This window comes from Oculina patagonica, chromosome 12 (assembly GCF_052425735.1).
Source record: "Oculina patagonica isolate OP01 chromosome 12, crgOcupat, whole genome shotgun sequence".
NCBI classification, from domain to species: Eukaryota; Metazoa; Cnidaria; class Anthozoa; order Scleractinia; family Oculinidae; genus Oculina; species Oculina patagonica.
In genome coordinates this window covers 29,145,745-29,173,323 of record NC_135769.1, presented here as the reverse complement: position 1 = coordinate 29,173,323, position 27,579 = coordinate 29,145,745, and the positions used below count along the sequence as shown (strand labels likewise).

General features: G+C 36.5%; 1 protein-coding gene and 1 pseudogene across 5 annotated transcripts; both read left to right on the top strand.

Annotated features, from left to right (window-relative positions):
• The first annotated feature begins 345 nt into the window (after positions 1-345).
• Positions 346-7,823, top strand: LOC144634045 (pyroglutamylated RF-amide peptide receptor-like; annotated as a pseudogene). Its single transcript, XR_013567145.1, has 5 exons — positions 346-472; positions 1,661-1,798; positions 2,378-2,651; positions 5,149-5,407; positions 6,048-7,823. The product of XR_013567145.1 is annotated as a pyroglutamylated RF-amide peptide receptor-like (transcript).
• A 220-nt stretch (positions 7,824-8,043) lies between these two features.
• On the top strand, positions 8,044-26,902 carry LOC144634063 (pyroglutamylated RF-amide peptide receptor-like). Of its 4 annotated transcripts, none has more exons than XM_078493015.1 (5): positions 8,044-8,205; positions 23,666-23,809; positions 24,137-24,407; positions 25,367-25,624; positions 26,448-26,902. In XM_078493015.1, exons 2-5 carry the CDS (start codon positions 23,697-23,699, stop codon positions 26,760-26,762), a joined length of 957 nt encoding a protein of 318 aa, XP_078349141.1. In that variant the 5' UTR covers positions 8,044-8,205; positions 23,666-23,696; the 3' UTR covers positions 26,763-26,902. The 4 variants fall into 4 exon arrangements, with proteins under 4 accessions (XP_078349141.1, XP_078349140.1, XP_078349138.1 ...); XM_078493014.1 differs by lacking the exon at positions 8,044-8,205 and adding an exon at positions 14,243-14,409; XM_078493012.1 differs by lacking the exon at positions 8,044-8,205 and adding an exon at positions 17,976-18,089.
• The last annotated feature ends 677 nt before the right edge of the window (positions 26,903-27,579 follow it).

Genomic DNA, 27,579 nt, shown 5'->3' with positions numbered 1-27,579 from the left:
TTTTAAAATACGAACAGGTCGAAAAAGTTGTGGGCCCGGGCCCGAGTTTTTTTTTTTTCTTTAATTTAGGTCCAAGATTTTTTTTAGCTTATAGAAAGTTGATATAGAGTCGGGATGGAGAGGGAAAAGGTAAAGGAAAATACGAAGGGAAAAAACAAGAAAGAAAACAACAATGAGCTAACATTAAAATCAAAGAAGTACATCGAATTCGCGACTCTTCCAACTCTCTCCATTTTGACACCCGTTCCAGACCTTTCATTGGACGACGGCGCACGTTCGCCAAAAAAAACCCCGACTGTTATTTAGTCAATCAGTAACTAAAAACGCGCATGGAATATTGGTTTTGAAAAACTCGCCAGGATATAGGGCTTCTTATTTCAAATGTGAGACTTATACTCTTGCGTTCAAGCTTAAGCGTCGAGATGCTGCAGCCCAAAATGTGACTACCTGTGCGGAGAGTTGAGCCATAGTGGTTAGTACGTATGGTTTATTTCGCCTCTCTATCTTTTTCTATAGGTTTGAGACCAATTTTAGTTGCTCTAAAGCGGCCTTCACACGACAAACTATTGGCCAACTCCTGTTGGCAAACTCGAGTTGGTGTGTGTGAACGACGCAACAATTGCAACGGCAAACAAGTTGGCCAACTGTTGGCGACAAAAAAGAACTTGTCTCTATTCTCACCAACAGTTTGCCAACTTGTCTGCCAACTGTTGTTGTGTCGTTCACACACACCAACTTGAGTTTGCCAACTTTAGTGTCGTGTGAGGCCGCTTAGAATAATTTATACCCTGGAGTCAATTTAAGTCAAACATCTTTCAAGCTAGCCGCTATCATGTATTTACGAAAAGATCTGGCGAAGAAGGTCGGCATGGAGAAGAGAAACAATTTCGTGGAACGCTTTGAGAACAATTAGCGATGATACTTTATATATTTTAAAAGGACACGATATGCTTTCTGTTTATGCTTGAACTTGGTTTGAACGAAGCAGTTCTATAAAATAATGGAAGTACGCATTGTAAATGATGCTGATAAAATTCTGTGCTTTTCCAGTCACTGCATGTCTGAATTGAATTTGTCAATTAAACTATGAACCGAGGTTTTGTCTTAATTGTTTCGTTGATTACAGGTTTATTTCTGTTTTTCACTCCAAAATTCTTTGATATATTCGCCTCGCTACGTTTTATTCCGATAAAAACGATAGATTAATATTGTTGTCCTTGTGTGATGTGAATGGCAGTCCAAAACTTTCTGTCCTAGCTAGTAAAGCAAATACTGTAAACGCAGTTTTTGGATCGTAGTCATTTATGTATGATAAGTAAATAAGAAATTTTAAATTTCTTAGCCGTCGATGCTACTACGCTTTTTACTAACGTGTATATTAGTCCCTGATATCAATCACAAAGCTTGAACGAAAGAGTATGAGTCTTGCATTCAAATTGAAGGGTACAGTATTGGCTAGTCAGCTTCCAAGACTTATTTGAAAGTGATTTTTGCAAAGCCTATGGTTGATTGCCTTTCACTAATCGTTCTTGAGGAGTTTTATGATATTTATGTTGAACGTTACATGTCTCTCAAAATCCCGGTTTTTTCTCTTAACTGGTGATTTGGCTATTCAGAACAATTTCAAAGTTCCACGCATTTTTATTTTGTTTTTACCCAGGTAACGAAGCTGACACGCTTCAATCATGTCAGAAGTAGTTGGTGTTGCCATAACAACGGTTCTTTTCGTGCTCGCCATTGTTGATATCGTAGGGAACTCTCTGGTTTGTGCAATCATAAAGAGAAATCGAGAAATGAGGTAATCCGATATTTAAATAAATAATAACTATAGCATAGCAGCCAATAATCTTTCGCAACATTACTTTATTTAATTAATTTCATTACTATCAAAACATTTCTCCGTTATACGGCAGCAAGATAAAGTAACGTTCGAGAATGTCAGCACATTACTTCTGTATTTGGCAGCCTTCTTCAATCATTATTTTAAGAGAGAGGTCGGTGTTTTCGGGTGCCTACAAGGTACCTTATGTGGAAGTTTCAGTCACCTCTTGCACACGCAGATGCCTAACATATCAGTCCGGGAATGAGTGCCAGTGCTGCCAGATCTTCGTTGAAGCACTCGAAGTATTTCCGAATTACTTCATACAATCAGAAACTAACGCAAGCGCTTACGAGTACTCCGAAAGCAATCGCGCGTACAAATACGTCATGTTGCTTTAGCAACTCAAAGGGAGAAAACTGCGGGCTCAGTCACTTTTCGGAGAAAGTGATGCCACCATCAACTGGCACTCGTTCCCCCAACTGATAAATGTGTACGTCTTTCTGTCCCTGTTCCTTCATTTGATCTTTATTTATCAAATGCCATTTAAATCCACAGGACTCCCATCAATTATCTTCTTGTCAACCTGGCTGTAGCAGATATCTTGTACGCGACGTTTATCGCCCCAAGAGTTTTCTTCAAACTTCCTTTTATTCGCCATCCAGATGGGATGACTGGTACAGTACTGTGCAAACTGCTGACAGATGGAAATGTCGCCTGGGTTGGAGCAGCCTCCTCGTTTGTCACCTTAATTGCAATTGCTGTTGAACGATATTATGCAGTGATTTATCCTCTTGGTACGAGAGGGAAACTTACTATACGTAAACTGAAGGTGAGCAAATCGACTGTCAACGTAGAGATTGCCTCTCACCCCCACCGCCCGTTCCCTCTTCCCCCCCTAGCGACATCTTTTTCGCATTAACTGGGAGCTTTAATAAGAGAATTTCCATCTCAAAACGCTCGCGCATGACCGGCCTAATTGATGTTTCTATAGCAACCAATTGTTTTCAAATTGTGTTCTGGGTCGGGCAGCAGCTCTCACAAGGTCTGACATGAATGGCTCGCACACCAGGCCTTAAGAGAACAATACAAAAGCAAGGTAAAATTTCCCAAGCCGCCCCAAAACAGTAGCAACTAATTATAAAACACTTTATTTTTTTCTCAGCGCGCGAGCGGGCAAGAACCGATCCTGCATCTGTGGTTCCGAGAGCGGGCGGTTTTCCGTCTTGACCGCATCAACGGACGGGATGCATCCCCGCGCGATCAGTTTGCAGGTCGAGTCGAACGAACACATAAAAGTTTTAATCTCCAAAATCGAAGTAGCTGTTCACCAACCGTTGTAAATTTGAAGGACTAAAAGCAGTGGAATTAAACGCCTCAAAGTTCTTCGAAAGGCGAGTATTTATTTATTTCTCAACAAAATTGAGTTGTAGTTTACCGTTCGTAGTTGCCGTTGATGATTTCGCTTGATTTTGACGCCTGCGGTTCCTTTTATTCCTTGAGTTTTTTTTTCACTTTTTCTAAAGAACATATTACATTGGATGGACTTGATAAAACGGACAAATTAATATACAGTTGTCGGACTGCATTTCATTCATTGTAACTTTTATAGAAATCTGGGAATAGAGAGATATAGTGAAACAAGTGTGAATAGCTTGTCTCTTTCGTCAAAGGGTATTTGGTCAGAGAATGGCTAAGCAAAGTTGCAGTTTCTCGACTTTTCATTTTTCGGGATTTCGGGAGCCGAAATCGATTTAAATGTGTTAGGTTTGGCATGCTATTATTGACTTCATTTCTTTTCTTATTTTCTCGTGTAAATGCTGAACATCTGTCGGTTCTGGCGAGCTGTTTATTCGGAATAAATACAAAACAGATTCTACTTCTTGTCGTCGGTCGGACTCAACGTAAAATGAAATAAATCCGCGATATACAAACAAAGATTTGCGAATTTTTTTGTTCCAAAAAACTTAAGCAGGAAAAAAACGTTATTCCGGGAAAAACTGGGAAAACCCTCGGTCTGAGCACCTCCCCGGCCTGCGGCCTCGGGCCGTACTCAAGACCTCGGGTACAGTTTTTCCATCGGCCTCCCGGCCGGCAAATAACACATATATATATATATGAATAGTGGAATTATCAGCTTACGTAGTTTGCCGAAACTTGGTGTTTTTAAGCTCCATGTGCTATTTTAGAGCGAGTTTAATATTTGCGGTGTGTTTTTTGAAAATCTTTACAGTTTTCGCATCCTGTATTTTATAATTGTTTCTATATGAATATTTGAAGATGAAATCAAGGTGGAGGACATTTATAAACGTAACGTGATATGACATAATAATTGACACTAAACTGCCACTACATCGTTTGAGTTTGATTTCTCAAGTTAAACTACAGAGCCAAATGATTATGGATGAAAAACTGCAATCACATTGCGAGTTGAAACGTTGCTATGTTACCAGTTACCATTTCCTGAGTATGAGGTTTTTTTTGTAAGGGACGGACCATTATTTTCTTGGAGGGGGGGGGGGATGAAACCTTTTTCTCTGCAAACTTTTTTTTTAGTTTATGCACCTCTGCAAAAAAAAATTTCGAAATGTTACTATTTTTTTTATACATATCGTTTTTGCAAAAATTTATTTTGTCTTTCCGGCCCTGCAAACAATTTTTTTCAATATTTTTTATCCCCCCCCCCCTCCAAATAAACAATACAAAAGTAAGTCCCAAGCCGTTCTGAACTAAACTTAGTTAAGCCGTTAAAGCGCAGTTTAAATCATAAGCTTCACATTAACTACATGCAAATTTAGCGTGCGCAACGACTCGTAGAAATTTTAATGACTTATTTTTGATGACAAAAAGAAGAAAATAGCCTTTTGTGGTTCCAACTAAGGATAAAGCTTTAAAGGCATTTATTAGCCACTGCTTTAAATTTTTAGCTTTTTTTTTACTTGCTTCCTTTTTTCCAATTATCTTTTATTCAGTCTTCCTGCTATCTTATTTTACTTTAATCAATTTTCTATTAGCAATAAAAGCTGCTTATTCCAGGCCTTTTTTTTAAAAAAAAACTTCAATCCCGGTTAATTATGATCAATGATTGACGTATCCGAGTTATTGTTATTGTATCAGTTTGGCTAAAATTTACAAGCATTAAGGGTCATTAAGGACGATAAAGGACAACACTTTTCGTATACTAGGCTGATTATAAAGGTAATCTGATGATTCGACGGTCGCAGGTGTTTCAATGTCCATATGCATGCACCCTCGACAAAATTCGACTCTTTCACCGAGTGTTTTATTCTCATGAATCAGTTATTCGAGGTTTACACTTTTAATTTCAGGTGACTGTTCTTAGCAGTTGGGTGTTCGCCGTCATACTCAGTATCCCGCAGTTCCTTGTCACAGACATCGTGAAGAAGAAGAGCCTGCAACTCATGCGTGTCTGTCTGGTCAAAGAGTTGGATAGGAAAGACTTATAGCGTCACCTCGTTGGTCGTCGTATTTCTTTCCTTAGTATTGATGATTGGGTTGTACTCTAGGATCGTGTACGCTTTGTGGTTTAAACAAAGTGACGACAATCAATTCACCCACCAACAGAAGGTAACAGGGCCTTACCTAGGATTTTTTGTCTGCGGGGGCAAACTCCGTTAAACTCCGCTGCGGGGGTAAACTTCAATATAGCTACACAAAATAACCCAGCAAAATCAAACACTGTGTTAGAAGTTTAGATTTCCTCGCGGGGGCAACCCCCCCCCCCCCCCCTGTTGTGCCTTGGGTTTCCATGTAACGGTACTAGTATGCCCAGAGCCTTAACATGATGTTCGCCTGTCGACTATGAGATATTTCTTTAGAGTTTTGCCGTGCGACTTTCTCATGTGCATCTTAACGTTTTCACACGCAAAATCTATTTTTAGTAAAAGGTTTTTTTAAAACACAGAATAATTTCAATAATAAGCCTTCCGAAATTTAGCTCGCGAAAATACTTTTTTAATAACAAAAAATTGCACGGTTTGATAGGGTGTTTAATGGTATTTCACGAAATTTCCTTTTTTGCTTACAAGCCGTCATTTATTAAAATTATGGCATCATATTTTCACCATTTGTATTCACGTGGCAGTTTGGATCAATCTAATCATTAAACAATAACAATGCTCTCATTCCACAACTAATAGAACTCTAAAATAACTTTGTTGATCCACTAACATTGTTCTAATTGAACTTTGCATCTCTCTATACACAGGGTGTTTTGAGGATGCGTAAGCGTGTCACCTTGATGGTCGTTGTAATCACTGCCATATTTGGAATATGTTGGGGTACGGCCTCAGTTGTTTACGTCTTAAAATATATTACATTCCACAACATTGGTCCAGTACCATTCGCCATTATTAACACAATGGTGTTATTCAATTCTGCTGTCAACCCGTTTGTATACGCTCTGCTGAGCCAGCAATTTAGAAAAAGGATGAAGGCAATGATATGCTGCACTGATTGCTCGGAAACCATGGTTCATCGTAAGCGGAAATCTTGGGACATCAAGCTTGCCAACAACACCAACCCACCCGACCCTCACAGTTGCATCCTGGTTAATGGAGTGTTAGTTAAACCAATCTGAATATTACACTCACGCATTAGAATTTAAATGAAAGACTGTTCATGTTGCTTTATCGAGAAATAAGTGGAATCTGCACCTTCAAATATTACGATAAGGAACAGCAGCTCTAGGTTAAGTGCTTAACCGACCTCATATCCACGTTTCCTTAAATTTTCGCATTAATATTAGATTCTATTCTCTTACTGAGCTCACTAAGCTATTATCACAATCAGCTGTACTTCTTATGGGCTGTTATTATTTACAGCAATAATAATAAAAGTATTAAAACTTGGACTCAATGGACGCTTTTAACCCTTGTTTAAATATGAAAGGATACAATAGACGTGTTTTGGCTTCAATACCAAACACGGGGACATTAATGAAACAGACAGATAAATTTGAAGTATTTCTTTCTTGTAGTGAAGGTTTCTACAGTGGTCGTTTAAGCGCAACTGCTATTTATTCGCAAGTTTGTCTATACGATACGGATATTTTTATTCTCCGTTTCACACATGCGGTGAAAGAAAATGTTTAACCGCTGCTCGTAAGAAAGCCGAATTGAAATTTAAACAAGAAAAATATTGTGCTTCCTCCCCTCGGTCAGGTTTTTGCTTCGTAAACTGAAAAAATAGTTTTGAAAACATAGATCGATTCCAATTTTGCGTACGTTGTTATGTGAAGCTACGCGTTGCTACGGTGTAATATCGGTCAACCTCGCTTTTAAGTCAAAATTCCACTCTGAATATCTCGCCTCGATAGCCAATCAGATGGCGAGAATTCTCCTAGCTATGCGGAGCAGAATATCACTGCAGTTCATTTCCTTTTACCGTGGTAAAGTGCATTGTAGAAGTCAATCAGCGGGTAATAAAAAAAAGAACTGGCTTTTTTGCTTGCTGGTACATTGGGGAATAAAGCCCTTGACTAACATTTTTTTTTTAACTTCACAGTTGGCCTTCTCTTCTCGGCCAACTGTTCATCAGTTTTGAGTCAAACTTACAGCCTCGGGCATTTTCCTTCAATACGCCAGCTTCCTTAAAAGCCGTCGAAAAATCGCATTAAGTTTACAATATTGGCATGTCAGACAATAAGGCGGTTAAAGTAATTAAATAATGCTCTAGAATTTCTAGTTTGTGGATGCAAAATTAGTGCCAATCACCTTTTTTCAGTTCCGTAACTGCTTGCTTCTTCTTTAATTCTTGTTTGAAGAATAGATAAGAAAAAAGGACCAAACACATTTGAAAGGAAAGCGGCAGGGGTCAATATAATTAACGCTTACAATGCTAACGCCATGGTAAAAAGGAAACGGTCATTTTTTTTTAGGAAGGAATAAATAAAAACGCAACTTGCCTATATTAAAGTTGACATTGACCTAACAGTATTTTATACTGTGCCATGTTTATGTCTGATAGAGCAAAGCTTTTAGACCGTTTCTGTTGCTGTGAACGAAAAATAATTATCACTGCCAAGCTTATATTGAACATGCGTCATTTTTATTTTTGTTTAATAGAATTTATTTTTGTTTTGTTAATACCAATTCTCTCCGTTATCGTCAGTGTAGGCGTTTTTAATTAATCTTGTTCCTGTTAAAATTTCAATTACAAATACAGGATTCTAAAACAAAATAGATTGTGGGTAAATGAGTTCATGATATATAAGCTTGCATCAACGCAATGCACCGTTCAAAGTCATCAAAATGGCTATGGCTTCGTCTCTAAAATAACGCTACAATGAAAAAAAGCCATATCTGTGCTATCTTTTTACTGTTTTGAGTCATTCAAATACAAGAAGAGTTGAAATATACAGAAGGGTAAGTAAAACAATCGTTTAGGTATTTAAAACGTTCTTGAATTTAAGAAAAAATATATTTATTCATGGAGAAAAAAAAAGACACTATATCATTTGTGTAAGCATGTCAGTAAAAGGGTCATTAATTATCAAATTATGTCTGGAAAAATTTCCCCGAGTGGAAAAGGCGATGTTCATTTTTTTATTACCCTATTTGTGCAACTTTGCTTTATCGATCCTGTTGCCATTCTCATTCAAATAGAGTGCAGAATTCTGCAAACGAGGATTAAAGCAAAATGGCCAAAATTTGAATTTAAATTGTCTCAAGCGACGTCTGGCTGAGAATTTAATTAGTGATAACATGGAAATATTTAACACCTATTTCTTTTTTAAATGGTTTTTGTCCTTTATGAAAAACAGATTGTTTTGTTCTTACAAAAAAAGAGCTCATAACTTTCTTCTCCTTGATGAAAAAAAAAATCGCGTTTTTGATGGAATTGAGGTGTATTGTAAAACCTTTTAATACTCCCTGCTGTTTTGTGCAACACGAGGCAATATTGTTTAGTTGAAAACGCCAATGGCTACTAAAAAAGCATCGATTTTATGAACAGTATACATACATACATACATACATACATACATACATACTTTATTGCATAGCTCCCCCTTGGGGGCTCTTCCGCCATACAGAAATTAAAAAGATAAAAGATAGAAATATCTACAATAAAGAAGAAAAAAGAAAAAAAAAATCAGAAAAAAAGGGGTATTGTTGAAATGAAAAAATTTGCAATTAAAATTATATACATTACAGTTAAAGGGGCATTTACAAATTTAAAATATGTTTAAAAATTCTCTTTTTAAAAAGGTTCAGGTCATTTGTCTCTCTAATGTTCTTAGGCAAGTTATTAAAGAGCTTCGCTCCACGGTAGGCAAAAGATCTCTGCCCTGTCTTTAGTCTACACTTCGGCAGCTCAAGATCGTTTTTCTGCCTGGTGTTACGTGTGTGTGTTATTGAACGTCGCTGAAAACGAAGATAGCTTGGAGTGGCATTATTTAAACATTTCCTTACCATTACTAGGTCGTTAAAAAGCAATTTATCTTTTACACTAAGCCATTGAAGGGATTTCAGGGTCCCTGAAATGTGATCGTACTTTCTTAAGCCAGCTACGATCCTACAAGCATAGTTTTAAACTGACTGGAGTTTTCCCACATTCTCTTTGGTTGTGTTACTCCAAACCGTCGAACAATAGAACAACTTGCTAAATACAAAGGCATTTATGAGAAAGATCAGGGTTTTCTGGTCCAAAAGGTGCTTTATCCTGTTAACTCTAGTTAGTTTATGAATGCAGTCTGAAACGGTTTTAGTGATATGTTCATTATAATTCAGATGGGAGTCAATATACACTCCTAAATCCTTTGCAACAGTTACTGGCTTGATTTCTGTTCCTAATAATGTCGCGGATGGTAGAGTGGCAGGTAAAGTCCTCATGAGTTGTGGGACTCCCACAAACAGAAGTTTTGTTTTATCAGGATTGATGAGCAGGGAATTTCTACAGCACCAACTTGAAATTTCATTAAGATCATCGTTAACAGCAGAGATGATTTCGTGCAGTTGGTTGGAGGGGAACCCAAGGAAGAGTTTGGTATCATCCACATAGCCGAGTGCTTTGCAATGTTTTGGGACCTGAAGGAGGTCATTTACATATAATGTAAACAGTACCGGCCCCAAGATGGATCCTTGCGGTACCCCTACCGTTACGGGTAAGGGGTGGGATAAGGTATTCTGGATCTTGACTACTTGTGTACGTTGTGACAAGTAGCTTTCAAACCAGGCACACGCGGTTTCAGATACACCAGCTTTGCGAAGTTTATGGAAACATAAACTGGAAACAGCAGGAAACGAGAACCCATTTAAGTGCACGTTGATGACGCGCGAGTGGCTACATTTTGAACATATAAAACATCTAATATTTAATAAATTGTTAATACTAGACAACTGTAATTAAACGTGCACACCACGGCGCGAGAGCTAATCAGAAATGACTATTCTGTTATTAATGTACGGTACATTTTGAAACAAAACACCTGCTGACTGCCAACGGCGAGGAAAGTCGAAGGGAAACGCATAATAGCCAAAAGTAATGATTTTTACCTTACCAATTAACGACACGTTGCGTTTCCAGTGGCTGAAAATCAGATAAAAGGAAAAAGGAAATTTTGTATCAGGAGAACCCGTTTTTTAATCTACTTCCATAATAATTATGGCCGTAGTTTGCACTAGGAATCTAAGTACTGTCAAGTATGTTTGTTAACACTGTCAATCCCATTTAAGAGTAAGTGTCAGTAAAAATAAAAAAAAGTGACCACTTAAAAAAAAAAATGATATTGATTTCAATTGCCAGTTTGTATTACTATTTTAAGAAACTAAAAGATATCGCGTTTATGATTTCTTGAAACGTGCTACACAGACGTTAGTAAAGATATGATTATTTTTTATCTGCGGTACAAGATTGAATGTGAATGTATTTTATAAAAGGTTCATGCTAGAGTTTATCACTTTATTACGCTCCAAGATCCCAAGAAAGGAAATTCGGCGTGGCATATTATTTAATACTAATTTTCTCTAAACTTTTGACCGTTTCAGCAGTAATAACAATTTTGATTTTGTAGTTTTCTTGATTCCAACAACGGTTATTCTCGAGAAATTCCTTATAACACTGACAACAAAGCGAGTTTGCCGACGGAGGAAAATCACATCTCAATTCACACCGCGTGCTTGACTACACTTCGCAAAACTGTCAATCAAAAAAACAATTCTGATTGGTTCGCGGCTATAGGAAACGATAAAAAACATTCGTGACTTAAGCGTGAGGCGTTACTCGAGTTTACTCGGAATAATTTTCTTTTGTCCAGTGATTTAAAAACACTTCCCTCCCAGTACCTTCTCTTAACTGCATAGAGGCCCGCACTTTCTTACCTGTGGTTACCACTAGTTTAATACTAATTTTCTCTAAACTTTTCACCGTTTCAGCAGTAATAACAATTTTGATTTTGTAGTTTTCTTATTTCACCTGCTTTAAGTATTTTCAACGCATTCCAAAATCTAAAACTGAAGGCTCCATACCAAAATTTGTCATCTCGTTTCAAACCATTCTAAGAACACATTTAAAATGTATTAACGTCCAGTGAATTTCCAGTAAGAGATTGCTAAATAATATCTAAGCAAGGAAAATTCGACTTGAAACCAGAGCCATTAAGCAAATGCGATGTTTCAAGCGTTTTTGTATTTAAGAAGCACTTAACGAGAAGTTGCAAACTGCAGCACATTAAAAGTGCGAGACACCTTGATCCAGTTGATGTACATAACGGCTTGCTACCTGCTTGCTCTTTGATTCGTGTTTGAAAAGTAACAAGGGAAAAAACGCCATAAAAAATAAATTGAAAAAAGAAAGCGACAGAGGTCATTATGTTTAACACCTGCAATGTCACGATGAAAAGAAAGCGGTTATTTTTTTTAAGCCAGAAAAAATACAAATGCAACTTGCCTATGTTGAAGTTGGCACTGACCAATAATGTTTTGTACTTCGCCATGTTTTTAATTTTAGAGTTTTCGTAATATTTTCACATCCGTCTGACTGCTGTCATTAAATCTCACTGCCAGGTTCATATTGAACATACTTCGTTTGCATTTTTTCAAAAAAAAAGGCAACGGTAGGTTTATTCTATCTGTACGAAGAGAGGAATGGGCGAACTTTGCATGCGTAATAACGAAATAACTGCAAGGACACTTGCGGGAAAAATTAGACTCAAACGGAGCCCTCGCATGCAAGGAAAAGCTGTACATTAAACTTTGGAGTACTGAGCTCTAGCCACGAACTGAACGGGCAGCAACAGCAGCAACTCGGCTTTGTTCCGACAGCAGTTTATTCGAGACCTTAATCAAAATTTAATCGAAAAAATGTATTTGAAAAGCATAACAAGTGTGAATGCATACGATTTCTACATGCGTCTATTGTCATTAGAATACACTCTTTTTAAAAGTACCATCTTCATAAGAACGCTGAGGCTGAGATTTGCCCCAAATTTTAAAAAAAAAGTAAGGGCTAAGATAAAACATCCTCAGGCTCAGCCAAATTTCACGCGTTCTTCTAAAAAAGTGTTTAATAAAATTTAGTGCGCTAACACCAAAGTGAGAAGTAATTACAAGGCCCTTTGAGGGTGGCGCAACCTAATAAAAATTCAAACTTAAATCTACAGTTTCTTGCTAAAAGTTTTCGTTATATAGCAGAAAAGAGGTTCCACTGAAATTACACCAAGTTAAAACAACCGAATGCAATTAAGACTAGTGAATAGCTCATAAATTTTGAAGTGTTAAAGAGCGGCTTGCTCCCGCCTGATTGCACCTTATACAAATTAAATATTAAACTGAACATCAATTACAATACTGGATGTGTCAGCAAATGTATTCAAACTTAAACGCGATGAGTCAGCAATCAACAGATTGTTAATTAATCTTATTGAAGTGGACAGCGACCGTGAGTTCGGCGCGGAACTAATTCAGTGAGGTGATCCAAAAGCTATATTAACTTCTGACAAAATGTAACACTTTTAAGAATTGCCACACCTGCGGAACTCTCAGTAATTGCGCTCCAGTAATTAAACAAGACGACGGTTATTACTAAAACTTTATAAACAGAAACTTCGAAAGTTAAAAAAGAACAAAACGCACGCGTTTTTGTGATCACGGATACGGCATGAAGATCACTTGAGTCAACATTTTGTTTTCGGATAATTAGCTGCTGTTGGCTTTTTAAGTGTTTATAAAAGTACTTAATACGGTTTAACGTAGAAAAGATTGAAACACGGCAAATTCTTCGTAAAAAAATCCTTTTTTCGTGTACATATTAACTGAAGTTGACAACCAACAGTCGTGTCTGATACACCCTTTGTTGATACAACAATAGTACATGATCCCTTTATTTCCGCCAGTGTAGCCGTTTTTAATTAATCGTGTTTCTATTATCATATGTCATATAAAATTCATGAAGTTTGTATACAGGATTCTACATAGAACTAGATCAGTGGTAAAGGACTTAATAAAGCGAGTACCAACGCGACGCATCACCACGTCATCAAAATGGCGCTTAGTTAAAGATTCATCTCTAAAATCAGAATCACGAAGCTTTAGCAGTGCTCTTCTTTTGGTGTTTACAGTCATTTAAATAAACACGTACTCTAAGCACCGAAAGAAAACTTGGAGTTTAGAAAAGGGTAGGTTAAACCTCTCATTTAGGTATCTTCTTTCAGTCATTCAAATAAAACGTACTCTGAGCACCGAAAGAAGAGTTGGATTTTAGAAAAGGGTAGGTTAAAACTCTCATTTACAGTACGTATTAAAAATGCACGTATAAAAATATTTCAAACAGATCCACCGAACGGTCGATTTATAAAGGGTAAATTAAGAAAAGGATTTTAATATCATTTCTGTAGCCATGTGAAAAGGGTAACATTTTCTATCGAATGATATTTGAAAGAAAAACGGCCCCGAGTGCATTGGGGAAAGCGTTGTCACTTTTTCTTTAACATCGTGTGACTTTGTCTTATCCTTGTTGCCATTGTTATCGGGTAGAAGGAAGAAAAGCATTCTGGTCTGATAAACCGAGGAGCTGAAGCTAACACAGTGATAAAATAACAAAATTAGCATTGTTGATGTAATAAGAATTCACTATGACAACTTAATACGCTCTATTGTATTGTGCAGCACAAGGTCTTTTGACATGCAACTAACCATATGAATACGGATATGTTAAGCGAAAACGCCAATAACTACTAAAAAAGCATCGGTTTTGGGAACAGTTTGAAAACAGCACGAAATAAGAACCCATGTCGTGCGAGGTGCAGTTTATGTTTAGATGATATCACCGATCCAATATTTGGTAAATAGTTTTAATTAGACAGCTGCCATTAACAACACACACCATCGCGCGAGAACCAATTAGAAACGAGAATACGATATTCTATGAAACAAAACACCGGCTGACTGCTGACGGCGAGGGAAGTAGGAGAAAAACGAGCAATAGCCAAGGCTAGGGATTTTTTTCTAACCGGTTAACGACAGGCAACGTTTCCGTGGCTGAAAATAAGAGAAAAAAGATAAAAGCCAATTCCAAATTCAGTATCAGGTGACAGTATATCAGTATAAGATGTTCGTAGTTTACACCAGAATGTAAGTACTGTCAAATATGTTTGTTAACACATTTTAATATTGGTTTAAAAGTAATATTTAAAACACTGTCAATCCCATTTAGGGTAAGTGTTAGTAAAAATTAAACAAATCGTACCAACCGTAAAAAAATGAAACTGCTTTCACTTCCCAGTTTAAAGGGCTACTCAAGGAACTGAATGATATCGAGTTTATGATTTCTTGAGACACGCTTCGCAGACGTTAGCGACGCTAAGAATCTTTCTCAAGATTAATATCATACACTGGTCTATTTTCAGTATAGATATGGTTATGTTTCTAAATCTGTGATTCATCGTGAACAAATTGAGGCTAGAGTAAAAACAAATTATAAATTTACTAAACAATCTATATAGCCCATCTTGCAACTATTCTTGTTTTTAGTGCGTTCACTGGTGTCAGAACAAATCTCTAGTTTAATAGTATATACATGTAAGTGCATTATCAAATTCAAACTAGAAACAAGAATAATTCCCATGGTGGTTAACGTTCTCCTTACGTACTCCGCATAATTTAGTCATTTCACGTCGTTGACTTGCAGAGGACGACAAATAAGTGTGCCAAAATGGAAAACGCACGCGCTAGGCTATTGTACTGCTCATTAAACTTATTTTTCCATAAGATAAAGAGAATCCGTGACACTTAACACGCACGCACACACAACATATATTACGACATGTACACACTACACAGAAGGCACAAAAAATCTACAAAGGTTTTGCCAAAATTGCATCCAATCTTCTCCTGAAAATTTCATACCTTCGATTCTGTTTTACTATATATTTCGTGGTTTCTAACTTAACTTTCATTTAAATTAATTCAGAAACATATATAAATAGTAAAGCCTGAATTTCACTAGCGACGCAAGCACAAGCACAAACACAAACGCAAGCATAAGCAGTTTGTGCCAAGTGAAAACGAACGTTGACATAAGCACAAGCACAAGTCTCCTCAGCTCTTGCGACAAAGAAAGCAAAAGCTACCACAAAAAAAAGGAGGAAACGAATTATCTGGGGTTTTAGATACTTTTAAAAGAAAAAAAAGCAGTCATCTCCAGTTTTTTTTTTTTTTCACTACTCAAGCCCACGCTTTTGCCTTTTTGTTTTATTTTTTTTTTAATTTTTTTTCTATATATTTGTATGGCGCATTTGGTCATATTTACATGTTAATTTGCGCCATAGAAATCTTAAATATTATTATTTAAATTCCCTACACCTTTCCGAACAACTTGGACATTTTTTTCATCAAAATCAAGCGCGGCTTCCGCACTTTATTTAAATGCTCAGACACGGCGGAATTTGGAACGAGTGCTTTGATTGGCTAGACAAGGCCAGAAGTAAACAATTTTCTTGTGCTTATGCGATGTTTCGTTTTCACACGAACGCAAGAATAAGCGCAAGCACAAGAAAAGGAAAAATGTTGATCCTTGCGCTTGTGCTTGCGCTTGTGCTTGCGTCGCTAGTGAAAACCAGGCTTAAAATCAGAGAAAATACCGTCAAGCTTTTTTAGTTTCCCAAATGCATAGTTTCCCGAGTATAATAAGATAATTTATTATATATCAGCCTATTAGGAAGCCCAAGCATGATTTCCTTGAAAGTAATGCCTACATTTTCCTTAACACGATCAAACCACCAAGAATTAAGCTCCTTTTTTGAATGCTACCATGTGAAAATTTTCTGGAATATCCGAGTAATTCGCTAGCGAATTTCAAATTGCAAATTGCGACATTAAGGCCGTCCAATTGTAATGTCACTGGAATATTTCTTTTTCTTCCATCTAAATCTATGTTAAAAATTGCATAGCCCCTTTATTTATGATTTCAGATACACGTAGTTTCAGGCGGACGGTACGTTCATGATTGAATTTCAAGCTAACCACCAAACTTGGTTAGTCTTAATATCGTAAAAAATGTTGTGGTTATTCATCGTGGTAGAGTACAATAATAAATTATTATTTTTCGTTTGTCTCACGACGTAGTCACGTGTGATGGAGATCGAAAAGCTATATTAAAGCAAAGAAAAGCTATATTAACTCCTGACAAAATGTAACACTTTAAACAAATGCCACACCCGCGGGACTCTAAGTAATTGCGCTCCAGTCATTAAACAAGACGAAGGTTATTACTAAAACTTAATAAACAGAAACTTCGAAAGTAAAAACGGAACAAAACGCACGCGTTTTTGTGATCACGGATACGACATGAACATCAATTGAGTCAACATATTGTTTTCGGATAATTAGCTGCTGTTGCACTAATTGGCTTTTTAAGTGTTTTTAAAATACTAAATACGGTTTAACATAGAAAAGACTGAAACACGGCAAAGTATCCGTAAATAAGGTCCTTTTTTTTCGTGTACATATCAATTGAAATTGACAACCAACAGTCGTGTCTGATACATCCATTGTTGAAACAACAATAGTACATGATCCTCTATTCCCGCTAGTGTAGCCGTTTTTAATTAATCTTGTTTCTGTTATAATGTCATATAAAATCCATGAAGTTTGTATACAGGATTCTACATAGAACTAGATCAGTGGTAAAGGACTTAATTAAGCGAGTACCAACGCGACGCATCACCACGTCATCAAAATGGCGCTTAGTTAAAGATTCATCTCTAAAATCAGAATCACGAAGCTTTAGCAGTGCTCTTCTTTTGGTGTTTACAGTCATTTAAATAAACACGTACTCTAAGCACCGAAAGAAAACTTGGAGTTTAGAAAAGGGTAGGTTAAACCTCTCATTTAGGTATCTTCTTTCAGTCATTCAAATAAAACGTACTCTGAGCACCTAAAGATGAGTTGGATTTTAGAAAGGGGTAAGTTAAAACTCTCATTTACAGTAGGCATTAAAAATGCACGTAAAAAAATATCTCAAACAGATCCACCGAACGGTCGATTTATAAAGGGTAACAGAAAAGGATTTTAATATCATTTCTGTAGCCATGTGAAAAGGGTAACATTTCCTATCGAATGATATTTGAAAGAAAAACGGCCCCGAGTGCATTGGGGAAAGCGTTGTTCACTTTTTCTTTAACATCGTGTGACTTTGTCTTATCCTTGTTGCCATTGTTATCGGGTAGAAGGAAGAAAAGCATTCTGGTCAGATAAACCGAGGAGCTGAAGCAAACACGGTGATAAAATAAGAAAATTAGCATTGTTGATGGAATAAGGGTTCCCTAACTTAATACGCTCTATTGTATTGTGCAACACGAGGTCTTTGACATGCAACTAACCATATGAATACGGATATGTTAAGCGAAACGCCAATAACTACTAAAAAAAGCATCGGTTTTAGGAACAGTATGAAAACAGCACGAAACAAGAACCTGCGAGTGAAAGTTCATGTTGAGATGATATCACCTATCCAATATTTGGTAAATAGTTTTAATTAGACAGCTGCAATTTACAACACACACCATCGCGCGAGAACCAATTAGAAACGAGAATACGATATTGTATGAAACAAAACATCTGCTGACTGCTGACGGCGAGGAAAGTTGGAGGAAAAAGAGCAATAGCCAAGGCTAGGGATTTTTTTCTAACCAGTTAATGACAGACAACGTTTTCCCTGGCTGAAAATAAGCGAAAAAAGATAAAAGCCAATTCCAAATTCAGTATCAGGTGACAGTATATCAGTATAAGATGTTCGTAGTTTACACCAGAATGTAAGTACTGCCAAATATGTTTGTTAACACATTTTAATATTGGTTTAAAAGTAATATTTAAAACACTGTCAATCCCATTAAGGGTAAGTGTCAGTAAAAATTAAAGAAATTGTAACAACCGTAAAAAAAAATGAAACTGCTTTCACTTCCCAGTTTAAAGGGCTACTCAAGGAACTGAATGATATCGAGTTTATGATTTCTTGAGACACGCTTCGCGAGACGTTAGCGACGCCAAGAATCTTTCTCAAGATTAATATCATACACTGGTCCATTTTCAGAATAGATATGGTTATGTTTCTAAATCTGTGGTTCATCATGAACAAATTGAGGCTAGAGTAAAAAAATTATGAATTTACTTAGCCATCTATATAGCCCATCTTGCAACTATTCTTGTTTTTTGTGCGTTCACTGGTGTCAGAACAAATCTCTAGCTTAATAGTATATATATGTAAGTGCATTATCAAATTCAAACTAGAAACAAGAATAATTTCCATTTTGGTTCACGTTCTCCTAACTCCACAGAATTTAGTCATTTCACGTCGTTGACTTGCAGAGGACGACAAATAAGTGTGCCAAAATGGAAAAACGCACGCGCTAGGCTATTGTACTGCTCATTTAACTTTTTGTTTGGCGACGTTCTCGTTGCAGTCGCCGTCATGGTTTCGTATAAGATCTCTTTTGTGTAACGACGATCGATGTCATTGTGATTAAGTTGGTTGACTCAAAATAAATCATATTTTATATAAACAAAACAGTTATCCACCACACAGTAGCAATGAGACATTTCATCAAATTATTTTCTACGGCTATCAAGCGCTGATAACATCTGCTTTCCAAAAAACATAGTTCAGCTTGAATATCTAGCGCACAGCACTTGTTAGAATGTTCTCCATTTTAAAGATGCAAAAACCGGCGTGATTTTGTGCAAAGTACTTCGGCGTTCGTGCAAAAAATCACACAAAATCAAAATGAAACTTGTAGAAGTGTTTATGAAATATTGGACGATCTGTAGCACAACAAGGTTTTTCTATCTCGTGGCCATATTTTCGGGATTTTCTTCGATTCTTTCCCTTCATTTTGCGAACCACAAATTTTCCTCGTGAGCAACTGACAAAAATGTAGAATAAGTATCCGACTTTTTTTATTATTTTTATTAACAGTTTCTCTTTGCATGACTACAAAATTACAATAATCATTATTTATACAGTTTACAACTTTGTATACCACGCGCAAACAGCTAATAAATTATTTTTCCATAAGATAAGAGAAATCGTGACACATAACATGTACGTACACACAACATATTATTACGACACACTACGCAGTAGGCACAAAAAATCTACAAAGGTTTTGCCAAAATTGCATCCAATCTTTTTTTTCTGAAAATTTCATACCTTCTATTCTTTTTCACTATATATTTCTTGGTTTCTAACTTAAATTTAATATAAACACATATAAATAGTAAAATCAGAGAAAATACAGTCAAGCTTTTCTAGATTCCCAAATACATAGTTTCCCGAGTATAATAAGATAATTTATTATATCAGCCTATTAGGAAGCCCAAATATGATTTCCTTGAAAGTAATGCCTATATTTTCCTTAACACGATCAAACCATCAAGAATTAAGTTCCTTTTTTGAATGCTCCCACGTGAAAATTTTCTAGAATACCCCAGTAATTTGCTAGCGAATTTCAAATTGCAAATTGCGCCATTAAGGCCATCCAATTGCAATGTCACTGGGATATTTCTTGTTCCTCCATCTAAATCTATGTTAAAAATTGCATAGCCCCTTTATGTATGATTTCAGATACACGTTGTTTCAGGCGGACGGTAAGTTCATGATTGAATTTTGTCAGTATTATACAACCTTTACCTGCAAAACAGCATCTAGATAAATTATTTGCTCCATGTAAAGGTTATAGGCCCTGTGCGAATTCAAAACTACTCTTGCACGTAGGCTTCAAATCGCATAAATGAACACGGAATCGAATCGAACCAATGAAATATAGAAAAGTAACACAAAATGTTACATATACACTGTACTGTCAAAAATACCAATTGCAGGAGGCTTAACTATCTACAACATTAATTACTAAAAAATGAATATCTTGGTGACCCTTTTGGTCGAAGCTATAAGCTCGCTTCAACTTTGAAGAAGCGTTATTTCCAAATCATTCAAGTGCTAACCACCAAACTTGGTTACTCTTATTCAAATCAAAGGCGCTTTGTTTGCCCACTCGTGAATGAGAATACTAAATGTATTAGTGTAGAGCTATGAAATGATTCTGTCTTTTTGTGAGCGGCATGTTAGTATAGAAGTTGTTTGAAGGGAGATATGATCACGTTGGTTCCTTGTGTTTACAGCGGACGCGGGTAATCCATTCAAAAGCCTTCGTTATATAACACTAATTTCTACCATAAATTGCAAGCTTGCTAACGTGTTGTGTAGTGGTAATGCATTGGCCCTACAGTCCATTGGTTCGGGTTCGATTCTCAGCTGGTACGATTATTTTTTTTTTTTTTTACGGCAATCTATTTTACAATTTTATACGACGTCTTTTTTTTTTCTTTCTCCTTTTTTATGACTCTATTAGAGATGCAAATCAAGTACTATACAGTATTATTATTAAAAGGCAACAAAATTCTTCAGTTTGGCGAGCTTTTTTACGATAAATTATTTACGTATCATAACTATCGATTATCATACAATACGCTTGGAACTATAAAACATTCAGAGACTGCTAAAATTGGACTTTATTCATACAATTGTCCTGAAATCAACCTTTTAATACCCAACACAGTCGCAGTCCACAGTTCGTGCCTGCAAAATCTAAAAATTCCATCAAAACACGGAATATCAGTTTAGTGCTTCGAAGATTGTCATATTTTCTCTAAGATTATTTCTTCTATTTGTCATGTGAAATTCTTAAGAGCTATAAATCGAGCCATTCGAAGAAGCTTTTATACATACAAGCCATTAAACTTTGAACCTACGGTATCGGTCAGCGGGATAAGAACAACACAAAGAAACCTATATGCTAATTTTCAGCCCAAATGATACGTAGGCCCAAGTGGTCAAGCGGTTACGGGTTTGGTCTTCAAAACCATAGTTGATGTTAGGAGTCGCCGGTTCAAACCTCAGAAGTGTAAAACAAAAAGTTTAAAAAAAAAAAAAGGAAAATAATTTATAATTTAATGCATAAATTATTATTCATAAATTAAAGTTAACAGCCCATAATTTAATGGATAAATTATTATTCATAAATTAAAGTTAACAGCCCATCGACCGACCGACTGACCGAGTGAAAATTTGCATATCACATTCCATGACCATACTCGTTTCATTACATTCACGAGTAAAAATGGAGCTTGAAAAATTTTAATGTGCATTTTAAAGTACATGCTTGCTTATCTGATTTTCTTTGTTTTCTGACCTCCATGTGTCTTAAAATGTTTTTCAATTGCATTAATTCGATTAAATTTACAGCAATTTTGGGCAGTTTTCAATTGAGTGAGGTAAAACCAAATACAAAGAAATTACGAAGACCGATCACAAAGTATACAAACAATCCAGTTAACCAATCAAAGCTCGAAAGAAATACATGCCGCAGGCACGAAGCGCGGGAAAACGTACGTGAGCGTGTCACGATTGGTTTTGATGTTAGTTCTGATTGGCTATTATAAAGACAGTGGCGCGAGATATTTGAACCAATCACTAAGCGTAGTAATGCAAAACCAAAGCAAACACGAATTACTTTCGACACTCAATTGAAAACCACTTTAAGATATTAAAGTAGTGGCATTTATCTGCGACCACAAGTACTATGGTAGGACTGTATAGCATATTGAAGGTAAAACCTTGAAGGGAAAATATATATTTTTACAATAAATAAATAAATAAATAAAAGGGCGAGCTTCTAATATGATTACAACTGCTGATGAAAAATTAGTTGTTACAAAACTGAAATGTTATGTTTTCATAACATGTCAAACAATTTCACACCGCTTGGAGCTTATGGTTTTTTTCTCATTAGATGAAACGTCAGACTGTGTGTTTAAGTGAATTTAGTTCCGTATTATAGTCTGTATAAAAACTATAATTGTCTTTTAATTGTTTCTTAAATCCGATTTTTCAATCACTATGATCATACACTTTTTGGATTGGTTGCAAAATTCATTTTAAATTTTCCTCTTCAGTTACTGAAGGAAACGAAAATTTGTTGTTGTTCGTTATTTGACGCCTCGAAAATGAAACAGTGAGTAATGCATCATTTACTCTGTACAGAGATCTGCTTTTTATTTATTATTCTGATAAGAAAGTATTCCTAGCAGCTCATGGGCCGTGTTGGTGATAAGACTTTGTCTACATCCTAAGAAATTCAAGGAAAGTCCATGAAAAGGTACTGTAACTAATCGGAGCGTGAGAGGCGGCTGTATTCGCAGGTTACAAAATACCCATGCATGAGGACTTAACTTACGTTCATGCAGCTCAAAGCGTGATAATTGGGTTAATTAACGAGGCTATTACATTTCCTATGATGCTAATGGTTTTGCTCTAAGTGATATTTCCGGGTTACGTATTTAAAAGCTGTATTAATTTAAACACTTTAAAGATAGCAAGAGCTTTAACAGGCTTTATTTATATTATAATTATTTTATCACAAAAAAAGCTATTCACGAATTACACCCCCCTCTGACAGATGTTTGAAAACATATATTCTTTCGAATAGTTCCTTAAATATTTGCATTTCTTATTTCGACATATGCAACATGGAGCTCTTGAGTGGTGTGTCAATGGAACAAGAAATTGCGACTTGATAATTTCTCACTCCTGTTCTTATTGTACATGATTCAATGCATGATCAAGTCACTGAGAAACCGAAAGATTAATATTGCCAGATAAGAATTATTTCGCTTTCAATAAAAATACATAAGCTTTAAAAGTTAGTCCGTAAATACAGAAAATATTTCGTCAAGTAATTGACAAATTTTATATTAGGCTTCAAATTAGTAAGTGCATTAAAAAAGTATAAAAAAGTTATGTGAAGAAATTCAGTTCAGTAGTAACTTCGTGGCATTACTCTTATCATTTCCGTGAGTTACAAATAAAGAACAATTTGAAACTATAACTCTTTTAACTTAATTTTTGGTGAAATTAAATGCAATAAATGTTTATTGTTTACGCTAGTAAGCGCCGGTAGCTTGATTCTTCGCCATTGCAATTTGAAGCGCGCGCTTCGCTCGAGCTTTGAGAAATGCCAAAGATCAGCCAATAAGTTATGATTTCACTGGGAAAAAAGGAAAATGAGATATTTGACAATGTTTTTTAACTTTGGCAAGTAACCAGAGGTATTAACTATCCGTGCATTCATTATATAAGTTCAGGGAACAGCGGATCGGAAGACTAATCAAATATTGCTCAGTTATTGTCGCGTACCCTTTACCTTATGACTTATTTAGCCATTGTTCCCCATCAGTAGACTTATAACTTATTCCACATCTTCTACCCTATCTCTCTTCTTTTAATAATAAGAGGTAATCAAAGATTCACGCATCCTAATGTTGTTTTATCTAGGTCACGAAACAAGCGCTGACACTGTTTACTCATGTCAGAATCAACTAGTGTTGCCTTAACAACGGTACTCTTCGTACTTGTTGCTGTAAATATCGTTGGAAACTCTCTCGTCTGTGCAATCATCAAGAGAAATCGAGAACTAAGGTGTGTGGAGAATTAAATTTTAGGGGTGAAGTGTTAGGACGCTTATTGCGTTTCCTACCCCAAGTATATTGAAAATGACTTATAAAAGAGGAAATAGTTTTTCTTCTCTGGATACTGCTTCAAAATAGACAATGAGTGGAGTAAAAGTTAGCAATTAAGAAATGACAAAATAGAGAGGGAAGTGCATGAAATGTCTGAAGGCATTATGGATTTCGTGCGCATTTGCATGACTAACACAACCACGCGCCTCCCAATTTCAGTTATTTTATCTGTAATTATTTATTTATTTATTTATTTATTTATTTATTTTTTAATATATTATTACAGGACTCCCATCAATTATCTTCTTATAAACCTGGCTTTAGCGGATATCCTGTACGCGGTGTTTATCGCCCCAAGGGTTTTCTTCAATATCACTTCTATCCACCCAGACGGCGTGATTGGTACTGTTCTATGTAAACTGCTGACAGATGGAAATATCGCGTGGATCGGAGGAGCTTCCTCGATTGTGACTTTCGTTGCAATCGCCATTGAACGATATTATGCAGTAATGTATCCTCATGGAAGCAAATGGAAACTTACCAAGCGTAAACTAAAGGTGCGTAACGGACAAATTGGGATTACTGGTATTTTTTTTTTCTAAGAGGGAGACAGCGAGTTTGCCAATACTCAGCTACTGCAGGTGGCTTATGTTAAAACGCAATAGTTGTTTAGACACATGTTAACAAAAAGAGGAAGGTGCCGCAGTAAAGGATTCACCAAATTTTAAAAGCTAGAAGACTCCTTAGCAAAACTCTTTAGTAAACCCGCGAGGTGAGCTTTGATCAATATTATTTTCCTCCTTATTTACCGCCAATTCTACACCAAGAATTTAACCCTGTCCAGACCGGGGGTGAGTGCCCGCACTGACTTTGAACGCTTACAACTTTTTAAAGATTCAACTGATCGCTACCAAACTTTGCTAATTTATCTAAAATTTATCTGGGAATAATTCGGTAGAATAGGTTGTGTCGGGAAGTTAATTTTACCATGGCAACGCCATTTTGACGGGCATGTATGTTTTCCCAAATTTGTAATTTCACCTTTTTAGAGTTTTATGACATTGTTTCTTGGATTTTGAGTACTTTTTAGTAATTCTGGGCGGTTTTCTTTCCAAGATGGCGGATCCAAGATGACGGCTGTTTTGACATCATGATGTATTTGTCACGTGATGTGATGTCAGCATCCCATGTGACATACATCAAAATATAGATTTTTGGACATACTATATATCCTCTAAGTTTCACTGTGATTGCTTAAATAATCTGGAAGCTACGGAGGGGGTGGGGAGGGGAATTCCCCCTCCCCCTTTCTCGGTCTGAAAAGATCCAAAAAAGCCCGGTCTGAGTTGGGTTAACACGTTATTTGCTTTGTATTGTTCGGCTACTTATCAAAATATACCTAATTTACTAACATGTCGGCATGTGCATTTACTTTCCTAAACTCGACAAAAGTCGACTTTTGCACTAAAAGTGTTTAAAAGTGTTGCGAAGTTTATACTTTATTTTATAATTTCAGGTAATTATTCCCGCCAGTTGGGTGTTCGCCGTATTACTCATTGTCCCGATGTTCATTGTGAAAGACGTTGTGAAATTGGAAAGCGGTAACCTCTGCATGTATCTCTTCCCAGAGGAGTGGATGGGAAGGGCCTACACCACCACATGGAATATTGTGTTTTTCCTTCCCTTGGCACTGATGATTGGGTTGTACTCTAAAGTTGTGCACACTTTGTGGTTCAAAGGTAGTAACGACAATCAACTCACCTACAAACAGCAGGTAAGTGTTATGTGAAGAATCCAAGAAATGTGTTTTCCGTGCCTCTTTCCGTCATGTTTCTCTACTTGAGAAGAGCAACTGTGATTTGTTCTGAGAACAATATTTTTTTGGCTATTCATTTTTTTTAAGGTTAAAAAAAATATATTTGTATACACTATCTCTCTCCTCCGCAGAGGTCTCTTTCGTGTTTCGTACGGGCTGTGAAATGGGGAGAGGGGGAGCCTGGAGAGAAGTGTGCGGAGGAGAGAGATATACTATTGAACACTAAAGATACGTAAGACGATTTGAACTTCTATTGACTTTGATATCTGACGATCGACTTTGAAATATATAGCTTTAAATAATGGTAATAGGACTGAGTGGAGTCTTATTCAGTCTGTAATCATACGAGTGATTAACAAAATCGGACGACCGCGAAGCGGGAGTCCGATTTGTTTAATCACGAGTTTGATTACAGACTGAATTGGACGACAAGAAGTCCTGTTACCAATTACTCAAAACTTGACAAAATTTGAGAAACAGACAAACTTTACCGGTGAAATGGCTAAACGTTATTGTGAATACTGAAAAACATAACAGTTTACTCAACAAAATGCACAACAACAACGCGCGCAAAATGACGCGTACTGTCCAATAACAAAGACATGACGCGTAAACTGTCCTTTTACATTGTACAATTACAAGCATGGCGCGTACACTGTCTTATTAGTGATCAAATCGGGCTGCTGATAACCAATCACGTTCGAGAATTTTGTTATCAGTTTTGATTAATACAAATATTGCTATCACAATTTAAACTTGCTTTTTGCAATTGTGTACACAGGGTGTCATGAGGGTGCGAAAGCGTGTTACCTTGATGGTCGTAGCTGTCACTGCCATATTTGGAATCTGTTGGGGCATAAATGAAGTTGTCTATGCAATACAGTTCATTGCATTATACGACACTGGTCCCATCCCAATGGCCATTGCTAACACGTTGGTCCTGTTCAATTCAGCAATCAACCCGTTTGTGTACGCTCTGGTAAACAAGCAATTCAGGGAGAAGATCAGGAGAATGTTATGCTGCGCAAGTTCATCGGCACCCAGAGTTCAGCCCACTCGGGAACGTCTGAGCATGGATACAGGCGAAATCACCTAGCCGACCAACACAAATAGACCATGTTCCACAGAATGACATGTTAATTATATTATAATGTTCAAGTCAATTTACACATTCTTGAGAATGCTCCTCATTCCTTAGAAGAAAGACGCGGGCTTTTATCCAGAAATAAGACAAAATAAGTATACGTTAATTTTCAGGATGTTAGTGTAAGATAAAGTAATGATTATTTTAATTTAATTCGTGTTTTGTAAATAATAGCAACAGCATAATAATGCTGTTTTCGAAGTACTGAACTACGATGATGTGTAAATCCCCCTTAATTAGAATACACGAGGTACAATTATTAGAAAAGACATACATGGAAAATCTAACTATAGCCTCTTTAATACCAGCGATATCAGAACTAGACCTTTCAAGTCGGAAAAAGGAAAACTGTGACAATATTGCAAAGTGTGCTGTGAATAACGTTTTTTCTAAGAAGCATTGCGTTTTCTATTTCTAATCACATTTTAATAGTGCAATTAATCAGTTCTATTTGTATACTTCTTAATTTCTTTCACAAGAAAACCTGCCCGATTTAGCTTCCATGAAGCTACACATCCATTGACACTGAATTATAGATAGACTAGACTATAGACTAGGGAAGATAAGACAAAGCTTCACTACACTATAGGTACTGGTATGTTAGATAATATCTGAGGCTGGAAGATTGTCCAAAACTTACTATAAGGTTAACGTTACACTAACGTTTTCTGATTTCTGAAACGGATGGCAAATTCACTGTTCATCCCCGGTAAACTTAAGGAAAACATGAATGTTTAGTTCATCGCATGTTATGCAGCATTAGGAAATG